At 38.5% G+C, this 11091-nt stretch overlaps 2 protein-coding genes across 2 annotated transcripts in view; both read right to left on the bottom strand.

The window, feature by feature from the left end:
• Positions 1-11091, bottom strand: part of LOC101619122 (amphiphysin) — a 187549-nt gene that overhangs the window by 23178 nt on the left and 153280 nt on the right. The window contains exons 14-17 of the mRNA XM_004676661.2: positions 9930-9953; positions 7126-7158; positions 6673-6723; positions 2291-2416 (exon numbers count right to left, since the gene is read on the bottom strand). Coding sequence (XP_004676718.1) covers positions 2291-2416; positions 6673-6723; positions 7126-7158; positions 9930-9953 — 234 coding nt within the window. The remainder of the gene's footprint in view (positions 1-2290; positions 2417-6672; positions 6724-7125; positions 7159-9929; positions 9954-11091) is intronic.
• On the bottom strand, positions 7198-9814 carry LOC105853243. The gene is given in 2 exon segments (XM_012720961.1): positions 7198-9056; positions 9059-9814. Coding segments are annotated over 2 exon segments (1731 nt in total). The 5' UTR covers positions 9636-9814; the 3' UTR covers positions 7198-7902.

Raw genomic sequence — 11091 nt, 5'->3', positions numbered from 1 at the left:
TGCTGAGAATGATAGCTAATACCCGGAGTTTCCTTATAAACCAGCAGTAATCAAACAGTATAGATGAGCATCATGCTCACTCCTAACAGAATCACATATTAGAATTTCAATATCCATACAGATAAAAATTGTAAACAGACAGGCATCTTCGTCACCAAGCACTAAACTATTTCAAGTTACTTAGCTATATAGTATTCGCTCAACAGTTCACCGCTATATTGAAGAACAGATCTGGTAGTTGCCCTGAAGTAAGAAAATTCTAGACTCCCAGCCTGTATCAAGTTAAAAAAAAAAAAGGTAGTCTTTCATGTATTTGAAGATACATTATGCATGCAAGTGTGAGCAAAGGAAGGTTCTGCCATGTTTTGGTTTTAAATATCTTTGACTCATGTCACCCACCAGGCTGAGATATACCACTGCTCTTGTTTGTGAAATATCAACAGACTTTTACATAGAAGTAAACCTCGACCAGGCACTTTCTGTAGAGACATAAAAGGCATTTCACTTCTCCGCTGTTCCATTTTCCTGCTTCCAAAGAAGAGATAATACCTTCTCTTTGTTTTAAAAACAATTAGAAGACAGTAATAAAGTTGTCGCTACTTAAAGCATTCTCGAGGCTAGGCAGGGAGTTCGGTATTTATAAATACATTTATAGTTCATATTTATAAGTAAATATATATATACATACTTTATATATAAATATATTATACATTATACATAGGGTAACACACATGCATAATAGGTACTTGATAACTGGTAGCTACTAAGATTGCTCATCAGGAAACTAAAGAGCCCACTTATATATGCTGTTAACATAAGCCTGGAGTAAAGTCTTATGGCTTCCTGAGAGGGAGTCATAAAGAATCATAAAGACTCATCTGATCTGTTGCATAGCATCAAACACCCTTGCTCAAAAACATGGGTATTACGGTAGCAAGTCTTACACTGAATAGATGAGACATGGAATAAGTGTGGTTTAAAAGCACTGGTGAAGATAAAGCCTATTTTGTTATTCAAGCATAGAAATTTAATGAGAACTTTTCAGAACTGAAGCAATTTCTAAACTACTATCTACACCTAATCATATCTTTCTAGCTCCCTGGCATCATCCATATTCTTTTTAATTTTTCAAATTAAAACTTTTAAAGCCAAAAATTCAACACTATCTTTCCCTTCCTTTCTTAATTAAATAAACTTAAACTAAGCTGGGTGAACAGATGACAATGTGACACCAACTGAAAATGTTCCATCCACACTGCACTGTGGAGATAAACAGTGGATTTAGGTGCAACAGGAAATAAAATCCCCGGAAACTGGACACCGTGTCAATACCCCCTGTCAAAGTCCATGGGACAAGCAGTGCTTCTAGAAGAGATGCAATCTAGTGGAACACACAAGACAATTAGCTTTTATTTCTCGGGTTGTCTGATCTAGGTAACGTTATTTTGGAATAGGGAGTCTGGTTTCTTCTTTGTACATTCTATGTAGGCTGCAGTAAGTGCCACTTTGATTAAGATTCTTGGGAGACATGTTAGCTGTATTGCATAAGCTTTCATTCTCCATGATATTTTGAATTAAACTTTCCCTCAGTATTCTTCTATGCACTCCTGGGTGTTACACTGTCCAAACTGCTAGGGTGCACAGATAGGTCACCCTTGTCTGTGAGATGGTATATATGGCTATATGGCTAGAGCAGGTTTCCAGACAGATGGGTGGGTCTCTATGCCTGCAAAACTACATCCTCAAGGTCCCTCAAGTCAGAACCATACTTGATTTTTAGAAAATAGTTAAAGATACAGGAATCCTTATATGTCAGTGATTTGTAAAGTGGAACTGCAATCCCTCGATGGGCGTTAACCAGCCTACAAAACTAATATTTCAAGAAACCAACAAGGTGATTAGCCTTCTATTTATCACCTGAAGTTGGTGCCTAATGGAAGGCATATCTCTAGATAAATCACGGAATCAACGTGCCTGATGACTTGTGAGCGTTACATCTCCATCTGCTATGAGTGGAATGGTGTTAAGAAAAATCAGGGCAGTGTTTTAAAACACTAAACCTATGGCTAAGGGTAATTTTCTCTCAGTCATAAGATCAGGCCTTTGAATATTTTCCTTTTAAAAAAATAAAAGAGAATAGAGTCATTGTCAAAGGAATGACAGCTGTTTAAACCTGGGAAGTCAGTCATGACAAATATGGAGGGGACTCCATGAGGTGAGCGCTTCACGATGAGGTGAGCGTGGCTGTGGCAGGGGAAGAGGTGGAGGGTAGAGGGGAGGTGGCACTCACCACTGCCCCCTCCACTGGTGCCTCCGCCCCAGTGTCCAGTCCAAGGTCCAGCCCGGCAGCAGGTGTGGCAGCAGCAGGGGGCTTCTCCGCTTTCAGCTCTGAGGGTGGGGCCTGTTCAGACTCGGCCTTTGATGGATTGTTTTGAAGGTAAGTGGGAAAAGATTCAATAGGTGAACTGATAACATCACAGAATACTAGACAATTGAGATTTTCTCTCTTATCCGACAGGTTAGCAGATTCATTAAACCTGTGCTGGATGAAAACCCCACATCTGGCATCATGAACCTGAAAAGTCCAGGAGTGGACTCTTACTAAGCTTCACTTTTACAAGCATCAAGAACCAGCATTAACTTTGAAGTGAAGCAAAGACTTAGCTTGTGGTATCTCATTTTACTCAATTAAAATATTTTAACTATTCGTTATGGCATCTGGAAGAGTTCCTAAAATGGTACGTCCTGTTACTTAGCAGAGAGAAAAAGGTCTACTCTTGCCAGTTGGAAGGAGTGAGGAAAAGTTCAAATGGCACATGTTTCTGGTGCCACCCCAGGTGTTGTTAAGCCTTACACACACAAAATTGAGGGGTCCTCCCAAAATGCACTAATTTCCACTACCCACCTATTTTGCCAATGCCAGGTTGGGAGCAGCAGGCCCAGCTACCTAGTAAGCAGCCACCAGAATCATACTTTGCCACCTGCAAATGGCCTGCTTGATCCCTTGTCTCTTCTCCCTCCAACAAAGTCATTAGCAAGCAGCTTATTTCATATAGTAAGGTAATTCTTTAAGGAGTCATAAGACAGTATTCTCCATTAGAGATTAAATTAGATTCTTCTAATTGTGTGGACATGTGGACAAGAGTGAGGTCCTTGAGTCCTGCTGTGACCAATATATATTCTGATTCTAATTCCAATCCTCATCAGGCCCCTGTAAACTCTTAGCTCAAGAACTTTTTAATTTTAAAATTGGCAATATTAAATAACAGGTCATTAAAAATATCACAGTCAATGCATTTTACCATGGCTACTGAAAATCTTCCCTAGCCTGATTAATATAAATAAGCATTATTTATTGAGCATGATGGCTCCCTGAGAGGATGGCCACAAAAGGGCACATTAAGAGTTTTTTTCCATCAAGACAATTAAATTGTAAAAAAATTGGAAGTATTTTCCTAGAAGAGAAAGAAGTTTCCAAAAAATACACTCTGGAAAAATGAGTATGAGGTCTGCCTGATTCGCCATAAGAAAACAAAAGCCACATGTTCTGTAAGTACAAATCCAAGCACATGACATGTTCCATGCTGAAAGTCTAGACTCGGGCAGTGAATAATGAACAGCTACTTCTGGGTAAGCATACAAAATATTTTATCTTGTGGCCCCCAACAAGTCCCCCACTAGGAACACGATCACATGTCCTTCTCTTCACAGGGCATAATACAAATAAAGGACACTTTTAGTATTTAGTTACGTAAAATGTTGACATTTTTATGGACTTTTATAACTTTCAAGAGGTGATTTGATGCAATTCTTAAAAAGAGAATGAGATAAAATTCACTCTAAAACACTCTCAGGAGTCCTCTATGGAAAATAATTTCACTTTTATTGTTCAAAAAGAATTATCTTCATAATGGAACATTTTCTTAGCAGTAAAAAGATACTCTAAGCTCTCAGGGTATGATCTTACCATTTTGGAAGTTAAGGTGATTTGTTCTGAGAGTATGTTAGTAAATGACCAACCCAGTGAAAGCTATAAAGGGTGATTTAACAAAGCACGAGGACAGCCAGCAGCAGATGGCCGACCTCTGCTCAGACTATGGAGGAAGTCTGAAGTCAAATAGACAGTCAAGAAAAGTCTCAAAAATGAGTCAGATAAATGTATCATTCATTAAGAAAACCCAACAAAACAGTCCAAAGACAACTTAAAATGAAAAAAAAAAAAGAATTGCATTAGAATTTGGTGTTACTGAGTCTGATGAAATTTTGAAGTTACATAAAGACAATAGGGTGATCTCCTATATTTGTCAAATTGTGTTTGCTTACTAAAATCAGACAGTGCCATAGAAGCACAACATGAAAAAGTGATTCTGTCCCCCAAAGTTACAAATACCCCCAATATTATAATATTATACCAAATATTGCAAATTAAATTCTAGAGGGATAAATAACCCCCCTGAGTGATGAGTAAGGGTAAAATATGACAGCATATATAAAGGCAGCCACTCAAATTTGGAAATAGAAATGACCCTTTGATTCTTTCTCAGGTGATATAAGGTTGAAAATATTTTGTCAAGATGGAAAGAAAGACACCGGTAAACTGTGAACTGTATGTTTTGGAAAGATCTAAACTCATCCTGCTGATTGTACCTTGCTTCAACCATTTCATTCATTTTTTTTCCCCCCAGAGAGTTCTTCCTTTGACAGACACTGTATGTGGCTGATACCAGGCCGTGCTACTTTGTAGCACTGTAATGATTTCCTGTTGCTTGCTGAAGGAGTCCTTCCTATACATCAAAGGAAGGAACACTATCTTGGTGACATTAGGAGGCAACACTGATTTAGCTCTAAGACTCAAATTAAATTCTTCCTTTAGAACAAAATGAGTGGTGTAGCCATAGTCACATTTCTAGAATCCTCCATGAGAGGATGATGGTAGGTAGGTCAACACAGAGGAAGACAAGGATCAGGAAAGTGGAGTGACAGCCTAGTCACATTCCATTATGGCAATGCTTGTGGGTTCCTGCTTCTCCAGTTCTGGAGAAACTAATTTAGTGAGAACTGCAAAAGGAAACTCTAAACTCTGAGCAAGGTTTGCAGATTGAAAAAAATATAAACTTGTTCAAGGGTCTATGAAGCAATTAGATGTGAGAGCTGGCCAGGTGGGCAACTTAATCCTCCACTTTGTTCAATGAACTAAATGCTGGGACATCATCCTGTTCCTGGGAAGGACCTGTACAATACCAGTGCAATAGACATGAAGGTTCACTGTGAGTCCTTAGTTTCTCACAGGAAAGTCAGTACTATTGTATTTCCATACTGGCTATGGCTGAGCGAAGCTGCCTCCTGAAAAGAAGGTGGTAGATGTCTCCTGCAGAAAATATCAAAGACAGGGGAGAGCAGGCAATGGAAGATGCAAGAACCAGCTGCAGGCAGAGAGAGATATTCAGAGAAACTTCAAGTAACAGTGGATTCTGTACCTGGATATTTTGCATCAAAGTAGTAGAAGTGAGTTTAATTTGACTCACCACCTTTCATTTTATACCAGTATTTTTTCAGTTTTCTTGACCCATTTACAAATGATAAATAAAAATCTCATCCTCTGGCAATGATATAATCCTTATTCTATCATCAGGCTAAAAATCACAAACCTGTAACTTATCCTTAAACCGCCTCATACTCACATACTTTCTATTTCAAACCTTTAAAATGTTTTTGCAGGTCACAAAGGCTCTGCCTTTTATCTGGTTTCCCAAAGGCAAAAGTACAACAATCTATGGACAAATAACCTTTAAGAAAACTTCCCAGAAAATAATTCCTTACACTTAAAAGTAAGCCATTTATAAAGAAAAATTCATTGTACTGAAATCCACTTCCAAGCTTCTACTGTGAGTCAGGAGCGAGGGTAGACAGCATTCCTATGGGAAACCAGATGAGCCACAAAGAGCCTTCGTGTACTAACCTGCAAAAAGAAAAATCCTGTGTAGCATGTCACTGACAAGCTCATGGTGACATCGCTCAGGGTCTCCTCGTCCATTACATTAGTAGGTTGCCACTATAAAGGATGCACATCATAAATGCAATGTTATCTTGTACCAGTCTCCTCTGAGGGTGTGATCCCAAGGCTCAGAATTATATACAATATTGTAAACCAATGTCACCTCAATAAAAAAAAATAATAAAAATAATCTCTTCTGACCCCCAGAGTAACTCTTTATGTTCTTCCTACCCCCCCCCCAGCTAAGTTCTCCTCCCATTTCATTTGGCAGCAAAGTAAGAATCACATTTCTACAAAGCATTGCTTCTTTCTACAATGAAGGGAGGAGATGAGAGTTGAGCTAGCTTCAAGCTCACAAAAAAGTAAGGCTTCATTTTGAAGCAATTTCATTTTCAATCCTATAGCTTATGCTAATGGCACATGGAAACATCTGTGTCTTTAATGGATTTACTCTGGTTCTACTAAAGCCCGGAATTAGGAAGCCTGGATTTCTGCTAGGATCACCAGGCCTTCTGAAATGGAAGCAATCGCATTCAAAACCACACTGATCTCTTCCTGATGCTCTTCCTTCCAAGTGGTGGCTCTAGAAGCCACATTCTGTATAGTCAAACCCTAGATGACCAAGAATGACCAACTTTAAATTATCTGGTGATAAGCAATGACCAAACTCAACTTACCGCATTGCTAATCTGGTCTGCCTGCACAGTGAATAATGAAGTGTCCTGGGGCTGAGAATTGAGAAGGAAATAGCAGATTAAAAATTATTAAGACTCCAGCTAATTTGCTAAGAACAAACATATAGAAGTCATCTTCAACCAATTGTTGTCAATAAACAATTATAAAGATTTACAATTCCCCTTTATTTTAAATCAGATAAATAAATCAAAAGCATTTTTAACAACATTCTAAATATAAATCTGATTTAACAGAATACAGTAATTATAAATAATTAAATAAAGGACAGTGTCTTCAGAGGGATGCTTGGTCCACAGCATCTCTTCTGGATGTCAACAGTGAATAGTTTTAGTAGCATTTGGATGCAAATTTAAATTTTTCAAATGTTAGAAATTCAGTCTTACTGGATCACCTTAGTATGACTTATATGGGGTATTTATAATTCAGTTTCTTACCTGAGTGAATTCATTAAATGAGCCACCAGAAGCCTAAATAGAAATGGAAATCAAAGTATATTATTTTTGTAGGATTGGTAAATTTCCATTAAACAAGTTAGAAGGTAGAGACAACCGCAAATTTAAAATAATACAAAAGGATGCTGTGCAAAGGTGCTTAGGGAATGCCTAGGCATTCCATGTATAAAGGTCACACTGTATTGTTTCAAATGGGCTGACAAAAAAAAGATTATTTTTACAATTATTGCTGATGTGTGGATCAGTGCTAACCAAAACCTGTTTTCTCAAAGACAAGCTGATTCCAGAGAACAGCCATGAGGGGTTAAATCCCACTTTTTACAGGCCATTGAGAGAATCCAGGAGTGTTTGCAGTATTTCTATTAGATTATTGCCTTGATGTACAACTATTAAAAGGTTCTATAGCTCAAGTGGTTTGGGTAGAAACACTTCATGAGTTCTTATTGGCATGGAAATACTGCTAATATTTCCACTCTAGGAACTACAAGTGAGTGTGCTCTATATATTTTTAGTACTTGACAGGAAAAATGAATGCAAGCAAAACAGTAAATGGGATGGTAATAGACTTTCATCAGTCACCAACACAATCATTCTGTTTTTCTGGTGTGCTTTTGTCAACCTATTTGTGTTTGGTTTGCAGCAGATTTCAGAGGTACATGAGAAGCTACCAAGGAGATGAGGCTGGCCTTGAGAAGACAGTGATGATCAATGAAGTAGGTGGGAAACATGAGGAAAAACAAAACCTACAGAAGTTTTGGACTAGTCTACACTACATACTGGGATAAGTACCTCTTCTTTATCAGCCTCTAGTTCTTGGTACAAGAATCCGTATCTCTGGTTAGCAATTTCATCTTCAGGTAAATCTGAGTTGCTGTTGTCATTGTCCTGGGCACTAGTGGAACTCTTGGAGCGAGCATTCTGAGCGGTTCCCATAACAAATGGTCTAGCTTTCTCTGCACTTTACTCCCAGCAGTTAGGAATGGCCATTCCCCCACATACACCTGCTTGTAAGTCTATCTCCAGTTCTTTCTTTCTCTCACCTATATTGACATGTTCACAAAAATTATCCAAGTCTCCCACATCTCTGATAGACCAACAGTTAATAGATTCAAGCCAGCTGGCAAATCTACTTGTTTGGCCATCTGGTTTACCAGAAAATTCCAACATATGAATATTATTCACGTTCAAATCCAAGTCTGGCTGCCAAATTTGACCTGTATCTATTCTCCAAGAGTTTGCTTTTGTAATTCTTGGCAAGTTAATGATATGACTAGACGTCCCAGTCACTGTACTTTCAGACCCCTCTATTAATGAGTTTTCTGCCTTATATAAACAACACTCTTTTCTGTTTCCATTAGTTTCCAGGGAATAATCAAGCTCTGTTCCTGACTGTGCTGCCACTTTGTGTTTTATTGATAAAACAACAGCCTGATTTTCACCCCCATTTCCTTCAGAAGCACATGATACCATCTCACATTGAATTTCTTTAGCATGTGTAATGCCCAGTACACTGTGACATATCACACTGTGGTTATGAAGACCTTTTAATTTGTTCTTTATATCTTTACTAGCTAAATCCTGTTCTCCAGGGACAGCATCTTCAATAGTAGATAAGGACTCAGTATGGAGAGGCAGATTCAAAGTATCTGTATGACTAGCATACTTAGCTCCAGAACTCCCTTTAATTCTGTAATGACTTATTACTACTTGAATCCCATCATCTTGTCTTTGGCTTCTGTCACTAAATTCCTCAGCCATATCTAATCTTCCCATGCCTATTTCTAAAATACCAGTTTTCTTAAAATACTTTTCATTGGTCTGTGCATTTTCCTTATATCTAGCTCTTACATCTTTCCTACTTTCCTCCCCTTTGATTGTCAAGGGCTCCTGGTCTTGCCTTGCCATTTCTTCTGAAGACCTACTACCTTATTTTCTATATTTTCACATTCTTTCTCTTCAAATTCCCCTCTACCTTCTAGTGACGTGATAGCAACAGCTCCAGTGTCTACCTTTTCACATGTCTCCACATCTGCCCACATAGAATCTTCTATCTTCTGTTTCTCTTCCTCTTCTGCTGACTGTTTAATATCTTCTTGACTTTTATTGACTAGGCCACCAGTTTCCATGACTGGTATCTCTGAGTTAGGTAAGTTATTAGGCTGCTCTGTCTCCATAAAAGCAGCAATGGCAAAATCAGTCTCAGACACAGGCTTTGGGGACAGCTCTTCATTGCCACATGGAGGGGCTGGCCTCAGGTCAGGCTCACCATGTTCAGTTGCAGTGTGGCAGTTAGCAGAAGAAAGCATCTCAGTGGAAAATTCCATGTCTCGCTCTGCTTCAGAGAGACATGCAGAGTCTTCATGAGACCCACCTTGAGCAATTTCCTGGCTGACACTGTCTGTACTGCCATCAGAACCCCAAATAAATGCACCTAAATAACTTTGAGATCTTTGAATTTCTTCGGCCAACCCACTGTCTGGAGTTTCCTCCATGATCAGGTTACACAAGGAAAGACTTTTTGAAGAGTCAGTCTTTAGAATATGTAGGAAAGCAAAGGAAAAAAAAAGATGAAAAAGTTCATGATAAGATCTGATGAGAAACACAAAGCTCTTTAGTAGGGTAGCACAAATTACACGAAGCTAGAAAGTATTTAAATTAAATGGGTTTAAGGTTAAATCTATGACTAGCAAAACTTCGAGGAAGAAAAAGCTCAATCTAGATAGTATGTCAATTATACTACATATTACATATAAAAAATACAGACTTTTTTCTGAATATTTACTTACCGGCTGTACCAAATCAGTGCTTGTCTGTATGAACAAAAGGACAAGCAATAAATAATAAAGTGAGAGAGTAACATTTAGTAGCACATACAATTCCCTACTGTCCAGAGTCTGTATTCTGCTGCAGGCTCTGGTCTTTACTAGTTGAGATTAAATTTTATAACTTGTTTTGGGCCTGGAATGAGTCAGGAATGAGTTTTATTCTAATGCTATTCATGATTACACAACTGCAACACAAAGAAAGTCTTAGTCACTTTCTAATATCAACAAGGATTCTTATGGCTGTTACACAACTTCTTTAAGCTGACTCAAAAATACATTTCAAATGAATGAGCATGACTGAATCTGGCAGACTAAGATTAAGCACCAGTGGTTACAAAATTATATAATATATATGATCTGAAGTAGTAGCATAGTAAAATCTTCCCCAAACTCATGCTGCACTTTGATCTGCACTAGAGGTGGTGTTCACATAGGAAGGAAGGGGATGATTTTGACCAGTCTGACTGTCTGGAAGACTCTCCTCATGTTCTCCCCCAACCCAGAAGCTTAGTCTGCAAACAAGGAAGCATCTCTGAGGAGCTGAGCAAACCATGGAATGTGAGGAATCATATTCAGGGAACTAGCCTGCAACATTCCTACTCTCATGATTTCTAGCAGGTCTGTCCTTTGAACTACTCAATGCTCCTTCTAGATGATACTTTCATCTCATCATACTTTTTCCTTCTAGAGAAGAAAAAATGTGCCAGAGCTCAAGCCCAAGATATGAAATATCTGAAACAATAACAACAAAAAACATGTCCACTTAATATCCAAAGAAAATACCAGAGTTAGGGTTAGAATCCAAATGTCCTGAACATCAATTCAGGCATTCCTTTTATGTAAATAGACAAATAAAACTAGTTCACTATGCAAGATGTTTTCAATTAAAATTTTTAGCTCTTCCCTTCAGAACTTGGCATGATGTTCTTGGATCCTGAGAGGTGCTATGTAACTCTGCTTCTGTGTAAAGGAAGGGACAGTTGCCCTCTATTCTAAGGGAAGGAAGCAGCAATGCCATTTCCAAAGCCAGGCCTATTAAGAATTAGATCTGGGCCCTCCCTGGTGGCGCAGCGGGTTAAGGCACAGCACTGAGAAGCTAAAGCCACTTCCGCATGAGTTCGAT

Source organism: Condylura cristata, unplaced genomic scaffold (assembly GCF_000260355.1).
Source record: "Condylura cristata isolate star-nosed mole 26May11 unplaced genomic scaffold, ConCri1.0 scaffold00005, whole genome shotgun sequence".
Lineage (NCBI taxonomy): Eukaryota > Metazoa > Chordata > Mammalia > Eulipotyphla > Talpidae > Condylura > Condylura cristata.
This window is presented reverse-complemented; position numbering and strand designations above follow the sequence as displayed.